At 34.6% G+C, this 18,795-nt stretch overlaps 3 protein-coding genes across 4 annotated transcripts; all 3 read right to left on the bottom strand.

The window, feature by feature from the left end:
* Positions 1-66: 66 nt before the first annotated feature.
* LOC141341031 (cyclic AMP receptor-like protein A) lies at positions 67-7,579 on the bottom strand. Its single transcript, XM_073846167.1, has 13 exons — positions 7,437-7,579; positions 6,862-6,914; positions 6,723-6,777; positions 5,882-5,938; positions 5,680-5,740; positions 4,466-4,553; positions 4,299-4,388; positions 4,176-4,214; positions 2,786-2,864; positions 2,334-2,381; positions 2,141-2,223; positions 821-962; positions 67-707 (listed from the first exon to the last, which is right to left on the bottom strand). The coding sequence occupies exons 1-13, from the start codon at positions 7,521-7,523 to the stop codon at positions 531-533; spliced, it is 1,059 nt and encodes a 352-aa protein (XP_073702268.1). The 5' UTR covers positions 7,524-7,579; the 3' UTR covers positions 67-530.
* Positions 7,580-9,274: 1,695 nt separating this feature from the next.
* On the bottom strand, positions 9,275-10,587 carry mid1ip1a (MID1 interacting protein 1a). Its single transcript, XM_073846201.1, has one exon. The coding sequence runs from the start codon at positions 10,401-10,403 to the stop codon at positions 9,945-9,947; it is 459 nt and encodes a 152-aa protein (XP_073702302.1). The 5' UTR covers positions 10,404-10,587; the 3' UTR covers positions 9,275-9,944.
* A 2,617-nt stretch (positions 10,588-13,204) lies between these two features.
* otc (ornithine transcarbamylase) lies at positions 13,205-18,747 on the bottom strand. 2 transcript variants are annotated; one of them, XM_073845447.1, is made up of 10 exons: positions 18,620-18,747; positions 17,735-17,873; positions 17,551-17,632; positions 17,340-17,427; positions 17,095-17,248; positions 16,898-17,020; positions 15,501-15,554; positions 13,726-13,875; positions 13,496-13,633; positions 13,205-13,416 (listed from the first exon to the last, which is right to left on the bottom strand). In XM_073845447.1, the coding sequence occupies exons 1-10, from the start codon at positions 18,688-18,690 to the stop codon at positions 13,357-13,359; spliced, it is 1,059 nt and encodes a 352-aa protein (XP_073701548.1). In that variant the 5' UTR covers positions 18,691-18,747; the 3' UTR covers positions 13,205-13,356. The 2 variants fall into 2 exon arrangements, with proteins under 2 accessions (XP_073701548.1, XP_073701549.1); XM_073845448.1 differs by lacking the exon at positions 15,501-15,554.
* Positions 18,748-18,795: the final 48 nt, after the last annotated feature.

The following is an 18,795-nucleotide window of genomic DNA, read 5'->3' as shown; positions in this document are numbered from 1 at the left end:
GCTGATTAACTAAAATTACGATTGCTAGCTCATTCTACTTGACAAAAAACACACAAACAAATTAAATGTTATTAGATTTGTATTTAAAATTTGTTCAATCTGCAAACAATACAAAAATATAGCGTACATTTTCATAAATATAATAGTAAAACATGCTCAAATGTTTTCAAAGTATATGTCTGAAATATCCAGCTGAATGAAATAGAAAAGGCAGTCTTTAATTCCATTATATACAACAAAACATTATTCTGAGGCGGTAAAAAGCTTAATTAAAAGCTTTTCCATATTAATACAGTAATACAGTACAAAAAATGTTATACTTCTACCCGTCATTAACAACAAAGGAAGACGTACTAACAGTACTATCAACCATTTTCTTTTTTGTTTTCCAACTATAATAATACATGCCATAATTAAAGTGTCAACAAGAAAGCTGCAACACGGAAACACTGAATGAAATTCTTTAAAGGCAAAAGAGTGTAAAAGTATGTGCACACACACACACACGCACACGCACACGCACTTCTTCTCTAAACATTCTCCCATGGCCCCCTATCTTTTAAGATCATGTCCGGGCTGTAAAATAGGATGTTGTTGTCCTCATCGTCAGAATTGGAGTGTGTATCGAGGTCATGTGTGTATCTTACATTCGTAGCATGGTACTCTCCAATCGTTGTGCTGTCACACAGTCGAGACTGAATAGCCATCTGAAGAAAACAGGTTGTGAACAAGAGATTAAAATCAAACAGCACGTAACCATACATGCTAAATTCACTAACCACAGCTTAGCATGGCTCAGACCAGTGAGCACGAACTGTACCTTTACTCCTGTTATACTCAGCTGACTCCAGGTGTCTTTACCGAAGACAAGAGCATTTGCGAGCCCATGCAAGGGTGCACTGAGCACGTGCAGTAAGGTCAGAGAAAACACAGGGTCCTTTGGGTAAGCAGCATTATGAAGTCTGCAGAAATACAAGTACAGACACACACACAAAGACGCATTCACAGGTATGAGAACATTACAATACTAATATGTATAGTTATCTTAATTTCTTTGCTTTCGGTTGTTAAACTACAAAACTTTTATTTTGGTGTAAAACTGCTAAAACACCTTGAAGCTTTTTGATTGATTTATAAACCATTCTAAATTACAAATTCAGATTTCGGGTAGAAAAATCTGCATATGGGTCAAAGACGTTAAGATGTACATGTCAAAAGAAATTTACAAAAGCTATTTTATGTCCAAAGAAAGCACATTAAATGTAAGTAAAGTGTCTACTTTTAAGGTTTCAAATAAGTTTTTGGAAAATAAAACTTGGATGATATAATGTGTATAAATTCAAACAACATGCTTATTCTGAATTGTACATATTAATACATATATATATATATATATATATATATAAGAATGAGTGAGCATTTAAAAATTTACTGTTTTAAATGAGTAAAACATTCTTACTGACAAATGTGCAAAACCCATAAAAGTGGCACATTTGAACTAATTAGTATTTAGGGTGAAAGTAGTTCATCTTTTAATATGTCATAAATTGATTTTTGTTGTAAATATGCCTGACATGACTGTTACACTGAATGACATTTTAGTGGGTGTCTTCTGTAAATTAGGAAAAATGTATGCTATTTATTTTTTGCTCACAAAAACAAAAATGCAATTAAATAAAACAGAAAACTTTTTAACAGTTTTTTTTTTTTAACAAAATTTAAAGCAGTATTAAACTTATTATTTTTATGCTTAAACCCTTTTACATCTTTGACCCATATACAATACCAGTCAAAAGCTTTTAAAGAAACAGCAAAAACCATAAAATTTTGTATTTTCTTTGAAGGATCATGCGACACTGAAGATTGGAGTAATACTGCTGAAAATGTAGCCTTAAACGACAGGAATAAATGACATTTATAAATATTTTCAAAAAGATAACAGTTATTTTAAATAGTAAAACAAATTATAAACTGTACCGTTTTTGCTGTACTTTGGATCAAATAAATGCAGGTTAGGTAAGCAGAAGAGACTTCTTTAAAAAAAAAATATTAAAACACTTACCGTTCAAAAACTTTTGACTGGTAGTGTATACAGAAAAATTACATCCCTGTAAGATGTGGTAAGAAAATAAACAGTTACCGATTTATGAGGGGGAAGATAGAGACCAGCAGATAGACTGAGGGATACCATTTCAGCGGTCTGATCTCTTCGGCTAAAGAAATCTACAAGAAGTAATCATACATTAATGTTGTATAAACCAGTGGATGGCAGCACTGTTACAGCTGCACACTCACACACACACACTAACACAAACACACACACACTCACATACCTTCCTCCTCTCTCTTTCTGGGTTAAAGGTGCCTAACCAGGAACGCATCTGAAATAAATACAGTAATTTAAGACATGCATTTATACTCCCAATGCATGAATCATGATGTGTATGATTAAACATGACTGTTTCTGCGCAAATCCCATCATCTCGTTAGTGATATTTTAATGTACACTGCTAAATGTAAGACCTGTGTAGAGTACACAGGTGTCTGCACGTACATAAACATGCATGCGCTGATTTATTGCGTCAATGTGTGTCAGAGTCTGCCAGACGTGCAAAATGTTCTGGAATGTGGAATGTCACTTCCAGCCTTAATGTGGTAAGTCAGCATTACCAGAAAAAAGGGAGGAGATTTGCACACCTAGATACAACAGCAAGTTGCCATGAAATGAAATATAGGAAGTAGAGAGACCATTTTTAGCAGACGTTTGTAAATCATAATTACTCACCCTCTCATTGGTCACACAGATGATTCGAGCATAACAGCAGGTCATGAGAATAATCAGGCTAAACAGAGGAATGTACCATCTGCAAAAACAATATTTTACATTTTAATCAGGAAAATACACAAACAGAGGCCTCAAACAGTATTTGGACACTTAATAGTGTTGACTTGTTGTTTCTATAAAATAAATGCCAAGGGATGCAACTATATTAAAACTTTAATAACTAGCTAAAGATATTTTTATTTTATTTTAAAGCCACTTACTAATAAATAGTCAATATTCTAATATATAATATAATGTATTAATTAACATATTATATTATATATTTATAATCATAGAGTATTAAATAATTTATTCATTTATCTGTGTTAAATGAGCATGAACAGTTAAAGGTATAGTTGTAAAATGAAAATTACCCCATGATTTACATGTTTTCGTAAGTGTATCTGACTTTCTTCTTTCAGACGAATATGTCCTAGTTCCTCCAAGCTTTATAATGTAAGTGAATGGATGTTGAGATTCAATAGTCCAATAGAAGTCCAATAAAGTGCATCCATCCATTATATAACATACTCTACACAGCTCCAGGGGGTTAATAAAGGCCTCCTGAAGCTAATCGATGCCTTTGTGTAAGAAATAACGAACACGGAAATGCAGAGGTGCGAACAAAACAAAACACTGGCCACAAATTAAAAGTACAAAACAAAGATTTGTTAAAAAAAAAAGTGTCTGAGCAAAAGCTATAGATTACGGTTTATAAAGTTTTAAATATGGACATTTCCCCTACATAAACACATCGATTCACGTCTTTAATAACCTCCTGGAGCTGTGTGGAGAACTTTTATGATGGATAGATGCACTTTATTGGACTGCAAAATCTCAACAGCTATTTACTGTCATTATAAAGCTTGGAAGGGCCAGGGCATTTTTTATTATAACTCTGATTGTATTCATCTGAAAGAAGAAAGTCAAATACACTTGCTTGAGGGTGAGTAAATCATGGGGTAATTTTGGGTGAACTATCCCTTTAAATATTTAATGTCATTAAAAAAAAATAATAATATTATCCAATATCTTGTGCATTCATATAAATACTATTCTACTTGATATTTTGTTATGTTATGTGACAGCATTCATGCATTTTAGGTGTCCAAATATACTTTCCAGTGTGAACGATCCTTAACACAATATAACTGGACATAATTAGAGTGAAAAATATTGTAAAAACACCAGCATGCACAAACTTATCAGAATAGGAACGGAAATTCCTGAGATTCAAGTAGCATGAGCTACGTGAGCCTCTGAAAAATGATGAAACTCACAACATGGTTTCATTATGGTTTCAACATTTCCACAAACACTCACATATGCATGCCGAACATTGCAAACTTACATGCCAAACCTCCACCCGACATGATTATCTGTGATCCAACTGCAGGAGAACAATGAGACAGTAAGAACTGATGATGATTGTAATGATATGATTGTAATTAAGAACATATCAAAAGTCACTTACCACCAGGCTCCTGCGGGACCGTAGTATCCAGCCATCAGAGGAAGGGTGGACATTAGCAGAGGAACCCCCCACGCCACCACATGATACGGTCTGAGAAACAGATGGAGATGTTAGGAACACTACCTGTAACTCAATATGCATTTATTTGTGTGTGTTTAGTGGCTCACATCTTATAATGTTCAGTTCTGATTTCTCTCACCAGGTTCAGGTACAAATTAAAAGTAATAAGACAAACCCACATCAGCGCAGCCCAGTCTGAAACAAACAGCCAAAACAGCAGTTGATCATGACACAGTGTTGTTACACGTCATCTTTTTATTTTGATGCACTTACTGGAATTAAATCACCTTTCCACTTAACTGACTTTATTCAAAAGTATAATACTGCATGTGTTCTTTGTGTTGTGAATTCTATGTATTCAAATGTCTACTAGTAGTTACACTAAAGCCAAAAATAAATCTTACTATCACATGTCAGAACTGATTATCTATTACTTTACATACAGTTGAGGTTAAAAGTTTACATACACCTTGCAGAATCTGCAAAATGTTAATTATTTTACCAAAATAAGAGGGATAATACAAAATGCATGTTATTTTTTTATTTTGTACTGACCTGAGTAAGACATTTCACATATGTGCTTACATGTAGTCCACAAGAGAAAATAATAGTTGAATTTATAAAAATGACCCCATTCAAAAGTTTACATACACTTGATTCTTAATACTGTGTTGTTACCTAAATGATCCACAGCTGTGATTTTTTGTTTAGGGATAATTGTTCATGAGTCCCTTGTTTGTCCTGAACAGTTAAAATGACCACTGTTCTTCAGAAAAATCCATTAGGTCCCATAAATTTGTTGTTTTTTCAGAATTTTTGTATATTTGAAACACTTTGCAATAATGACTGACATTTTGAGTACCAAAATTTTCACACTGAGGACAATTGAGGGACTCATATGCAACTATTACGGAAGGTTCAAACACCCACTGATGCTTCAGAAGGAAAAACGATTCATTAAGAGTCATGGGTGTAAACTTTTGAACAGAAACTAGACAAGTACATTTTTATTATTTTGCCTGAATATTTTTTTTTTTCATTTAGGACTGCCCTTCAGAAGCTACAGAAGATATAAGTTAAATTTACCCTGATCTTCACATTAAAATGCTTTCACCCCCAGCTCTTAATGCTTTGTGTTTCTTTCTGGAGCATCAGTGAGTGTTTGAACCTTCTGTAATTGTTGCTCAGTTGTCCTCATAGTGAAAAGACAGATCTCAAAATACAGTCATTGATGCAAAGAATTCTGCAAGGTGTATATAAACTTTTGACCTCAATTGTATACACAACAGTGCACCATTTTTAAATCAGTTGCCAAATTTACCAAAATATGTGAGCCACCAGGCTTGAAAATTACACAGAGACCCCTCTGGATGAGACTCTCCCTGCAGATAAGAAGAAAGCAAAAGGTGTAATGAAATAAAGGTATTAAAAAGGGAAAAAACATTTCCCTTTCTTGGCTAGAATAATTACTGTCCAGACATGTCTCTCTGTCACATACACACAAACGAATCAAAGCAACTCACCATAACATAAGCAACACTGTCAAAAAGTGCAGCTACTGTCAGACTGCGTATCATTTTCTGAAAGACAAAGGAAAAAGGAAATGCACATATGAAATACAGATAAAAAAGATTCAATATTATAATAATTCATAATAATCAACAATATGACTGAATATGACAATAATTGGTTAGAATTACAGAAATTACATTACTAATTTGGGGTCTATAACATTATGAAAGTGAAAGTCGAAAGTCATGACATATTGTCAAGTATGGTGACCCTCTGCATTTAACCCATCCAAGTGCACACACACAGCAGTGAGAAGAGAACACACACTGTGAACACACACCGGAGCAGTGGGCAGCCATTGCTCCAGCGCCCGGGGAGCAACTGGGGGTTCAGTGCCTTGCTCAAGGGCACTTCAGTCATGGTATTGAAGGTGGAAAGAGCGCTGTTCATTCACAATCCCACCTTCAATTCCTGCCGGTGTGGGAATCGAACCGGCAACCTTTGGGTTACAAGCCCAACTCCCTCACCATTAGGCCATTAATGTTGTGAAATATTAATCAAATTTCAAAGACCTTTTTTGTTTTAATATGTTAAAATGTAATTTCTACATATTTCAGCAGCCATTGGAAATCATTGTCAGTGTTGAGTTTTGCGGTGAGAGTTGATGTAAAAAAAAAACAAAAAGCAATTTACGGAATTAATTTATTCTTTTCTTTTGGTTGTCTGTAACAGTGTGAAGGTTTTGTTTGTCACTTTTAATACATTTAATTCATCCTTGCCGGGTAAAAGTGTTCATTTCTTTTAAAAAAACAAATAAACAAACAAACATTTGAACCATTACACACACTGTACCTGAGCCAAAGAGTTACTTCGACGAAGCAGCCATATCGCAAACAGCATGAAAGAGCTACAGAGAGGAAATTTTAATAAAGTTAGGAATGCAAAAGTCACTTTAGAACAAAAAAGCAACGTGCAATATGATTTGACTCACCATGCCACTATTGAAAATGTGCCTGTGGCTCTTTTCACTTTAAGAATCACATCCTGTGGATTAAAACACAAACGTAAATCTAATAAAAATTTAAAAGGAAACCAGGAAGAAAAAGGCAATGACTTTAATTCCATGAAGACAGTAATAACAATTAGTGCAGTCAGGTTTTTTTATTTATTAAACTTTTCAGTAGCACACATTTTTCTTTTCTTTTTAAATAAACGCCTTGTTTCATGACATTTTTTCCAGACACTCTCCGAATATTTATCAAAGAAATGTAAACAGTCATGTATTTTCCTGCTCCTCCTGTGGTTTCTCATCACAGATCAAAAAATGACTCATTTCCTACGGAACTTATCTCACCGTGACTCATCTTATGAATTTCCCACAAAGAATGTTTAAATGTTTAATTGAAATAAATCATAAATCACTCCATACTTTCTTTCTTTAATGTCTTACTTTAAGTAAAACTACCAAGGAACATCATCATCCCTGAAAAGGATGATGTCATGTTGTGATTAGCATCCGGGCTAACAAGTTAGCATTAGAGTAGTTTTTAAAACGTTTATACTTACACAACGATAGTCGTCGGGATCTGTGTTGAAGAAAGTACAGCGGGAGCTGCTAGTGTTGTTCAGCTGGAGTGGATGCTCATCTCCCATAATTATTCTTTCTTTTTACTAACTAATATTTTGATGTGGATTGCACACATGATGAGAACAACATAGCCACATTGACACATAAGGCGTCCGCCGAGGGACAAACAACTCAGCGATACGAAACGCGATGACGTTCACTCGTCACAGAAACTTCTTATAAATGTGACCCTGACCACAAAATCGGCCATAACAGTCATTTTTCTTTAAATTAAGATGTATACATCATCTAAACGCTAAATAAATAAGCTTTCCATTGATGTATTGTTAGGACAATATTTGAAAATCTGGAATCTGAGGGTGCAAAAAAACCAAAACAAAATCAAAATATTGATAAAAATCGCCTTTAAAGTTGTCCAAATATACATCTTAGCTATGCATATTACTAATAAAAAATTAATTTTGATATATTCACGGTAGGAAATGTACAAAATATCTTCATGGAACATTAAAAGGCATAAAAGAAAAATAGATAATTTTGACCCAAACTACGTATTGTTGGCTATTGCTACAAATATACCCGTGCTATACTATACACTACACACTATACTCCAGTTTTACAAATAAGGTTTAAGCCTAGTCCCAGACTAAAATGTTAGTCTGAGCTGTTTCAACTAAAAGAAATCCGCACTGACTGATCTTAAAATAAATTAGTGCCTTTCTTTTGTCTCAAGATGTACTTAAATGTCCTAATTGAACTATGGCCTAATTCTAGCTTAGTCTAAAACCTGTCTGTGAAACCAGGCCCATCATTTCTACAGACTAAACTGTTGTTTATACAGTGAGATCATAATAAAGTAATATGGATACTGTGTATTTAGGCTATTTTAATGTTGAGACCTACTTTAAATAAGATTTTGTTTGAATTAAAATGAATGGATGACACTGCTCAGGATAGTATCATCTTATATTTGATCAAATGTGCTTCGATGTGTTTATTAATTTTTATTTCAATGTGTTGTTATGTGTCGTTTGCGTTTTCATAACAGGCCTGTAAGTTACATGTGAAGGTGAGGTGAGGTGATCTCGATTTATCCAAGGAACATTGTGTGACAGTTCACACCTTTTTTCAAAATGTTTGTTTAGGTTTAGGTCCAAAAAAAAAAAGAATCTTTGGTATCTTTAAACGCTAAGGTATTGTGCAAAAGTATTGTCTATTGTTTACATAAATATAAATAATATAAATATATGATTTAGATTTTTCAAATGATTGTATTTTAGAACTATCTTTATATTTAATGTATTTTTTTTAATTTTTTTATTTACAAGTCTACATTTGGTGACCTCAATTGACTGGTATCATTATCACAGTTGAACCCAGGTCACATTTTATGGAAAATTATACCACAAAACCAACATATCTTGTATTTTTCTTGTTTTTTTTTTCCTCATGTCTGCTCACAGGACACAAAGTAACCTGTATTATTTATGGCCCCTTTGTATATTTTGATTATGAAAATATACATCTTTGTGTATAAAAGAGATCTGTTTCATTGCACAGGTCTTACTTAACATACTAAATATGACATGATAATAGATCAATTGAAATTGAATAGATTACAGAATGTTTCATGTTTTATATCTAATGTCTAATTCATCCGCAGTTTCAGAAATGTAAGTTATATCAATTATGGACTTTTATAAGCACTAAGGAATGAAGAATATGTACACTGTGAGGCTAATTTGTACAGGGTGTGTGTAAGCCTATTGATTATGCATTGTTGAGCATGATGACTAATAAACAACGTCACATTAGATGTTTTCAAATTACAAAAGTTTATTTTGTAGTAAAAAACAATTCAGTGCAAAAGACATCAAACGTTTTTATCAATCTTACTGGCCTTTAGGCACAACTTAACAGAATCTCATGGAGCTCATCATGGCACACACACACAGTGATTTTCAGAGCCTTCCACGTCATTGATTCACAGATAGTTTAGGTCATTAGCAGGGAACATTCTACAGTGTTTCTGCTTCATCATTAGTAGTCCTTACTATACCAACTATCATACACCCAGTTCTTCAAGTCATCAGTCCTCTGGAACACACAGTAACATCATAGGATGACAACCTTCCTCTCAAAAAATGACAAAGAATGGAAAAATAAAAGATTTCACTTATACATAAAACATAAATAGCTTTAAATATCAAGATAAGGCATGGCAACCAGCCATTTGAACGGAGATTTTGTTTTTAAAAAAAGAGAAAAACTGTCAGTGCAAACAAAAAGCAGGCCTTACAATACATCAGTGATCAACACTAAAACCAATACTACAACAAACCCACTTTCCCCCTCTTGGTTTAGCTTGCATTTTAACTTTTGACAGTTTAACTTGTGTTTGGTCAGTCTCTTTGGTTTCCACAAAGGCAAAATACATCCTATTAGATCAGAATAGTTCATCATATCCAAATAGATCATGATGCAGTTCACTGTCCCCATCCAGCAATGCCAATCTCCTGCTTGTACCGGTTGGTCAGGTTGTTGGCTTGGCTTGTAAGTTTGGACAGCACCCCATGCAAGCCCTTTAGGTGGAACTGCAGAAGCTGCTCCAAATCCATGTCGCTCTCTGGCTCTGTGCGCACTGGCTCCGGCGTTATGGTGTCTTTCTTGCGCCTCTGCTCCTCTGCACGCATGACGCCCCATTCAATGTTATTCCGGATAGACTTGAGCTGGCTGTAATAGCTGTACATGTCGTCCTCAGCATCCCGCAGATAGCTACCCGGGTCGTTGGTTAGCTTCTGCTGCTCTGTCTCTTGGTCCAGCGGCACATCTCTCAGCAGACTCGGCACCATGACCGTCTGGTCCATGTTGTTGACGGCGCCAATGAAGCGGTTCATCGCCGTGAACAAAGCGTTCTTCTGGCTGAGGGGCTCGGACATCTGCATTTTGCTGGCTTATGTGGGTTAATTCGAGAGTAGTACGTTAGTCTCCCGTGTGCTTAGTTTCCTTCTGAGGTTCTGCATTCCTTACGGGAATTTATACCTGACTTTTTTGCTCCTGGGCGTGACCGAAACCTGTTGGTCCGGTCTGGGATGTCAGGTCGGCCACAACCAGATTCCAACTGCAAGACACAAACCTCCGCACGGCCCATCGATACACAGGGAGCGGCACGAAAGTTCATTGATCAACTGGTTGCATAACAATTTACATTACACAGAAACCTAATCAAAAAATATCGGAAAAGCACCACATACGACTTTTGCTTTCATATGATCACACATGACGAAAAATAGTAGGCCTAGATGTGTTATAGCTATGTAGCCTACATAAAGTGTAGGTCATTAAGCTAAAGATATTAATGAGAGTTAAAAGAGTAAATGATTCTGACTTGAGCAAAAAAACATTTGTTTCTTGTGAACAAAATCTAATCTTTAAATTCTTTGTTGATTGGTAACATTGAGGCCAAAAGTTGCATACTTGAGTTATGAATAGGCCTATTAGTGTTTTAAGTCATTATCATGCCACATAAGCAAAACATGAATGAACCAAACAGGAAAGACAAATCACAAATGAGAAATGAGATTATATCTCTGCTGTTTCTTCTAGGTGTCAATGAGATCAAATGCAGAGAAAAATAGACCTTTGTTTAACTCTCATGCCTTTTACAGTTTTCTCCTGATGAAGATTGTTTTTTAAGAGAGTAACATCTTAAGCTTTGTTCAGCTTTTCTCAAAGTTTTCAAACATTTCTCATTGGATTTTCCAGGCACTAAAGGATCTGAGCTATGCCATGTTCCACATACATTTTAGGTTTTTTTTTATGGTCGTTCTCTGTCAGAGATTCATGTGTTTAAGAAGAAACATCTAAACGCTGATTTTTAAAAGAAGTGTAATAGGAACTAAAAAGAAAGATCATTGAAAAGTTGACTAGACGTCTGTTTATTCCTTAAACTTGGGTTTTAGGGGCATGTTTCTGCCCTCTCTTTTATGGACTTATGTCTTTTACTCAAATCTTTTAAAGTGCTTATGTAAAATGCTCTGAAACTGTCCCTTCTGGCTTGTTGAATTGATCTGAATGCCCAGAGGAGATCTGGTTTGTGATCCATTTCAACAAATGAACACAAGATGACCTAAAGAAGTATTCAGATGGAAATTTCAAACAAAGACCTCAGTTATCTATGACTAATGTGATGATATTTAACATTTTATCCCTTAGTTTCACAGACAAGGTTTAGACCTAGACCCAGACTAAAATGTAAGTCTGTGCTGTTTCTACTAAAAGAAACTGCATTGATTGGTCTTAAAATATGTCTGTGCCCTTGTTTGGTCTCAAGATGCACAGTAATGTTTTTTCTAAGGCATGTTTATAAAAATTACTTTAACGGCCTTATTGAACTACGGCCTAATGCAGGCTTAGTCTAAGCCCTTTCTGTGAAACCAGCCCATAATGTTTTAGTGTTTTATTTGTCTTTTTATCTTGCAATTGTGTCTAAAACCCAATTGATTATGTACAAAAATGAAAACACACACAGGCCCAAAGGTCACAACTTAAGAGGGCCAAACAATGTTTAGATGAGATAAGATCAGAGCACAGTTTCAGTTTAAATAATTGTACATACCAAGTCATAGAAAGGAAACCTGAAACACCTTTGCAATGATGAGAATGTCTCGGATGATTTGGAAACCTGTTCTTCAGCTCTACCTTTAATCTCCACCCTTATAGGTTCTTTTCTGCCTCACCCTGAGAATCACTCTCTTTTACCATTAACGCAATGTACGCAAAAGTGATTTCTTTGTACAATAACATTGTCTTTTTTCTTGCAGTGTGCCTTCACCTAATTCAATTGTTGACAGTCTCACTCACAGTCTAAAAACCTCCCAGCCTAAACATCCTTTGTCTGTTATGCATATAAATCTGATCTGATACTGCTGACAAGGCAGCAGTCAAGAAAGACAATGAAAAGTCACAGTGAAACTACAAAATGAAAGCATACATACTAACCCCACATTCATGCTAAAACACAAGAGCCTAGTCATAACATGAAAATATCATAAAGGTTTTAAATGCATGATCACACATATCCACCTATTCACTCTAAATCACATCACACTGCTGGACTGTATTGTTGCCCTGCAGAGTTAGACATGCAAGGGATGACCTTAAAGAGTGTATCTGTTATGTAAATTGTTTCTAAGCAATTTGAGGTGACACAAATCCACTAATTACATAGAAACCTAAAGAGACATCATGACAGTTAAAAAGAGACTAAAATGAAGTGTAATATTGTGTTTTCTGTTGTAAAAAAAAAAAAAAAAACTTAATTGCAGTGTCCATCCAACCCCCTTATTAATTTAAAGCAATCGGAATACATTAAATGTTATAAATACTATTTCTCACAATGTCACAGCACCCTCTATAGGTCTTAAATGTATTTGCGTCACTGAAATATTTAAATAATTTAGGCCTGGTTTCACTGTCAGGGTTTAGACTAAATCAGGATTAAGCCATATAGTTCAATTAGGACAAGTAATTTCTGTAAACGTGCCTTAGAAAATAACATGTTTTATCTCGTGTATCTTGAGACAAAACAAAGGCACTGATATATTTTAAGATCAATCAGTGCAAGTTTCTTATAGCAGAAATAGCATAGATTTACATTTTAGTCTGGGACTATGCTTAAATCTTCTCTGTGAAACTGGAGGTTAATGTTGTAAAAAGTATTTTCAACACAATAAATCAAATGATCTGTAAATTTATGGAAACATTTTATTGTTTAATGTATTTTTATTTCTTTTTTAAGCCCCCATTGGCCAAGAATGATAAATATGATAAATTTCAATTTTATTATACAAAAGCAGATTTTTGTTTTCTGTTGTCAGTGTTTCTTCCCATATTTTTTTAAAATTTGAGTTTGGGAATTTGTGGTGTATAGTCTGTCAGGATGCACACCACCAAACCCTGGAGAAAACATACAGAACTGTTACTTTACAAACATAAATGCATTAATAATGCTCACATTTTTACATATACACTTTACCATAATGCTCCATTTGCGGTTCTCGGCCTCTGAGAACACAAGGGAATGTCGTGAGTAAAAAACTTCATCGTCCACTTCCTCTGCTTTACGTGGGAGACAGTGCAGAAATGTCCAGTCTGGTGCAGCCACACTTCCTGTCTGTCAACCAATCAACAAAACATTTTACAAAATATACCAGAAACAAAAATAGACTAGATCAGGCCAAACTAAGCTGATTGATATTTCTCTACCTGCATGGTGATCTGGTAACCATGGAAATCTTTTAGTCTCTTCTTCTTCTCCTCCTCCTGGCCCATGCTCACCCAAGTGTCAGTAACTAGCACACTACTGTCCCGTGCTGCCTCCACTGGATCCGTCAGGAATTGCAACTTGGTACCAAACTACAGCATGAAAATCATTATTTATGTAAACATTGCATACTGAGCTTATGTAAACACTGCATAAATGAGCTAGTGATAATAAAACATCATTCAATGTCAAGATTTATTGTGTTGTCAAAGACAATTATTAAAGACAAATAATCATTTCACATACAGTTGTGGCCAAAAGTTTTGAGAATGACACAAATATTAGTTTTCACAAAGTTTGCCGCTAAACTGCTTTTAGATCTTTGTTTCAGTTGTTTCTGTGATGTACTGAAATAAAATTACAAGCACTTCATACGTTTCAAAGGCTTTTATCGACAATTACATGACATTTATGCAAAGAGTCAGTATTTGCAGTGTTGGCCCTTCTTTTTCAGGACCTCTGCAATTCGACTGGGCATGCTCTCAATCAACTTCTGGGCCAAATCCTGACTGATAGTAACCCATTCTTTCATAATCACTTCTTGGAGTTTGTCAGAATTAGTGGGTTTTTGTTTGTCCACCCGCCTCTTGAGGATTGACCACAAGTTCTCAATGGGATTAAGATCTTGGGAGTTTCCAGGCCATGGACCCAAAATTTCAACGTTTTGGTCCCCGAGCCACTTAGTTATCACTTTTGCCTTATGGCACGGTGCTCCATCATGCTGGAAAATGCATTGTTCTTCACCAAACTGTTGTTGGATTGTTGGAAGAAGTTGCTGTTGGAGGGTGTTTTGGTACCATTCTTTTCTGTTTTTGGGAAAAATTGTGAGTGAGCCCACTCCCTTGGATGAGAAGCAACCCCACACATGAATGGTCTCAGGATGCTTTACTGTTGGCATGACACAGGACTGATGGTAGCGCTCACCTTTTCTTCTCCGGACAAGCCTTTTTCCAGATGCCCCAAACAATCAGAAAGAGGCTTCATCGGAGAATATGACTTTGCCCCAGTCCTCAGCAGTCCATTCGCCATACTTTTTGCAGAAGATCAATCTGTCCCTGATGTTTTTTTTTTGGAGAGAAGTGGCTTCTTTGCTGCCCTTCTTGACACCAGGCCATCTTCCAAAAGTCTTGGCCTCACTGTGCGTGCAGATGCGCTCACACCTGCCTGCTGCCATTCCTGAGCAAGCTCTGCACTGGTGGCACTCCAATCCCGCAGCTGAATCCTCTTTAGGAGACGATCCTGGCGCTTGCTGGACTTTCTTGGACGCCCTGAAGCCTTCTTAACAAGAATTGAACCTCTTTCCTTGAAGTTCTTGATGATCCTATAAATTGTTGATTTAGGTGCGATCTTAGTAGCCACAATATCCTTGCCTGAAATTACTGAAATGATCTCAGCAGGTCCTTTAATGACAGCAATGAAATGCAGTGGAAAGTTTTTTTCGGGATTAAGTTAATTTTCATGGCAAAGAAGGACTATGCAATTCATCTGATCACTTTTCATAACATTCTGGAGTATATGCAAACTGATATTATAAAAACTTAAGCAGCAACTTTTCCAATTTCCAATATTTATGTAATTCTCAAAACTTTTGGCCACGACTGTACATAGGCAAGCATATATTGCAAATGCATGGTAGATAAAGCAAATATTATAAAAAGATGCTTAATAACATGTTATATTTTATGAATAAAGCTGTTCATGACTTCCCAGTCTATACCTGCTTAGACAGAAGTTGAGCCTCTTTAGTGACATTAGCATCTGGCTCATAACCCTGAAGACAAAATGTTAGGAAATATCTTGAAATAACATTTTGGCTTGGTGCAAAAAAAAGTAAAATAAAATAAAATTAAAAAAAGTTTTTGAAAAACCAAGGCTGCATTTATTTTATCAAAACTGCAGGGGGAAAGCAGTAATACTGTGAAATATTATTTAAATTAAAACAAACTGTTTTCTGTATATATTTTAAAATGTAATTTATTCCTGTAATGGCAAAACTTTTTTTTTTTTTTGCAGCCATTACTCAGGTTATGTGTCACATGATCTTTCAGAAATTATTCTAATATGCTGAAGCTCAAGAAACTATATCAATAATAAATTATATCAATTATATCAATAAAAAAAATAGTTGTTCTGTTTGATATTTAACAATGTTTCATGATTATTTGATGAATAGAAAGTTCACTGGAACAGCATTTGTTTTCTTGTTAAATAAAAGAACATTACCAGTCAAAATTTTAAGATTTTTTTTTAAATCCAAAGTACAGCCAAAACAGTAAAATTTTAAAATATTTTTAATATTTAAAATAATTGTTTTCCATTTGGATATAGTTTAAAATGTAATTTATTCCTGTGATTTCAAAGCTGAATTTTAACATCATTACTCCAGTCACAGGATCCTTCAGAAATCATTCTAATATTCTGCTTTGCTGCTTAAAAAACATTTATTATTATTATGTTGAAAACAGGTTTCTTTCAGGTTTCTTTGATGAATAGAAAGTTCAGAAGAACAACATTTATCATTATTTATAAGAACAGCAAATATTAATTTCTATAATCTCTTTACCAAAAAAAAAAAAAAAACATTATACTGACTCCAAGCTTTTGTATGGTATAGTATAATGTTACAAAAAGCTTTTTATTTCAGATAAATGCTGATCTTTGGATCTTTCTATTTATCAAAGAATCCTTAAAAAATGTACTCGACTGTTTTATATATTGATGATGATGATAATAATAATAATGATAAATGTTTCTTGATCACCAAATCAGCATTAGAATGATTTCTGAAGGATCATGTGAAACTAAAAACTAATGATGTAATGATGCTAAAAATTTAGCTTTGATCATAGGAATAAATGACATTTTAAAATATATTCATATAGAAAACAGTTATTTTCAAATTGTAAAAATATTTCAATGCTTTAAAAATATTACTGATTTTGCTTTATTTTAAATCAAATAAATGTAGGCTTGGTAAGCAGAAGAGACTTCTTTAAAAAACATAACAAATCTTACTGTTCAAAAACTTTTGACTGGTAGTGTATTAATTTCTTTAAAAAACAAATGTTGAATGTTTGTGTGTGCATATATAAAACAGATCTGAAGAAGGTGGACCTTGGGTGTGGCCACTTTTAGATTGACACCTAGTTTAGCCAACGACATCATAAAGGAGTGCAGAACGTTGTTTCCATCACCTATCCAAGCCAAAGTGAGGCCTTTTAATGAGCCGTAGTGCTCCTGTAAGAGTGACAAACAATACATGAGTGCATGTACTTCTGTTTATGAGTGTGTATGTGTCAGTGAGTGAGTACCTGTAGTGTCAGTAGGTCAGCCAGAATCTGTATAGGGTGATAGAGATCAGAGAGGCCATTGATGATTGGTATAGAAGCATCTTTATCCAGGTGCTCCAGAGATGAATGACTATATACCCGAGCTAACACTATGTCTGCCAAACCAGAGAGCACCCTGCCATACAAACACACCCATATAAATCAGATCATGTTAGGCCTCAGTGAACTGAGTCCATGCAATTTTTACAATGTGTGTGAATTCAAACCTGGCTGTGTCTGTGGTGCTCTCGTTGACTCCTAGATGAATATCCTGGGGTGTTAGAAAACATGGATGGCCTCCCAACAGAGAGAACCCTAAGAGAGAATGTGTCTATGTGTTAAATCCTTTGTTCTGCATCCGTCCGTATTCATTCATTTTGTTCAGAGACTGCACTGATAAATTTAAGCCCTTTCACAGGCTTACACTTTGAATGGTACCTGTTTCAGTGGACATGCGGGTCCTAGTGCTCCTCTTCTCAAATATCATGGCTATAGATTTGCCTTGAAGTAATGGGACATACTGTACACAAAAAGATGAGTAAATGAACATTGTTATATCAGTTCTGAAAATGGCAAGATTTTTGATCAGTAATTTCAGTAGTTGCTGTGTATTTTTCGGTACCTCGCCCCTGTGCTTTATTCGATGCTTAAGGTCAGCAGAAACCCACAGGATGTGTTTAATTTCCTCTGCATTAAAATCCTTCAGTGTTAAAAAGCTGCGGCCCTTCAGGTTAACACCGTCCAAAGCTGGTTTTCCCACTCTGTAGGCATAAAATACACATGATACAAATGGAAAATTACTTGAGCATAATAATAAAAGTGCACTTTATAAAAATGGTCAATAAAATAACATTTTAAAAACGTTTTTAAATTCTTATAAAAGCAGATTTGATGACTTTATAAATTGAAAGAATATAGTATTTATATATCAAAAATATTTTTTAAGCAGAAAGATAATTTAAAATGGAATACATCTAAGGAATACATATTCTTTAATTAGATTAAAATGTATTAGTTAAAAGTCATTAACAATTTTTATGCTTAACCGATCAGCTTGTAACTTTCATTACATTCATAACTATGTAATTAATTCATTCTCTATTAAGCATAATGCAGTGCAATAATTAATATTATTAATGAAAGCTATCAAAATTTTAGACAGCAGCAAAGTTTAACACTTTAACACTTCACAATAATGTGTGATTTGTTAACATTAGTTAATGTATTAACTTACATGGACGAACAACGAGCAATACATTTATTACACTATTTATTAATCTTTGTTAATGTGAGTTAACAAAAATACAGTCGTTCATTGTTTGTTCATGTTAGTTCACACTCCATAATGTTAACAAACACAACTTGTGATTGAAATAATGCATTAGTAAATGCTAAAATTAATATTAATTAAGATTAATAAATGCTGTCGAAGTATTGTTTATTATTTCATGTTAACTAATTAATTATTGTAAAGTGTTACCATTTTATGGCAAAATTTCCAACTCACCTAAAATTCCTGGTTTGGCAACATTTTGAAAATTTCAGACTATAATATATTCTGTTTTTGAACGCAAACATTTCACTGACGTAAGTAAATATACAGAGATCAAAGGGGCACAACCGAATCAAATAATGTCCACGCGTTCCCTGTCATGCAGCATTAGGGGGCGTGGCCAACGGGTT

The sequence above is a fragment of the Garra rufa genome, chromosome 8 (genome assembly GCF_049309525.1).
Source record: "Garra rufa chromosome 8, GarRuf1.0, whole genome shotgun sequence".
NCBI classification, from domain to species: domain Eukaryota; kingdom Metazoa; phylum Chordata; class Actinopteri; order Cypriniformes; family Cyprinidae; genus Garra; species Garra rufa.
The sequence above is the reverse complement of the archived record's forward strand: the minus strand, read 5'-3'. Positions and strand labels throughout refer to the sequence as shown.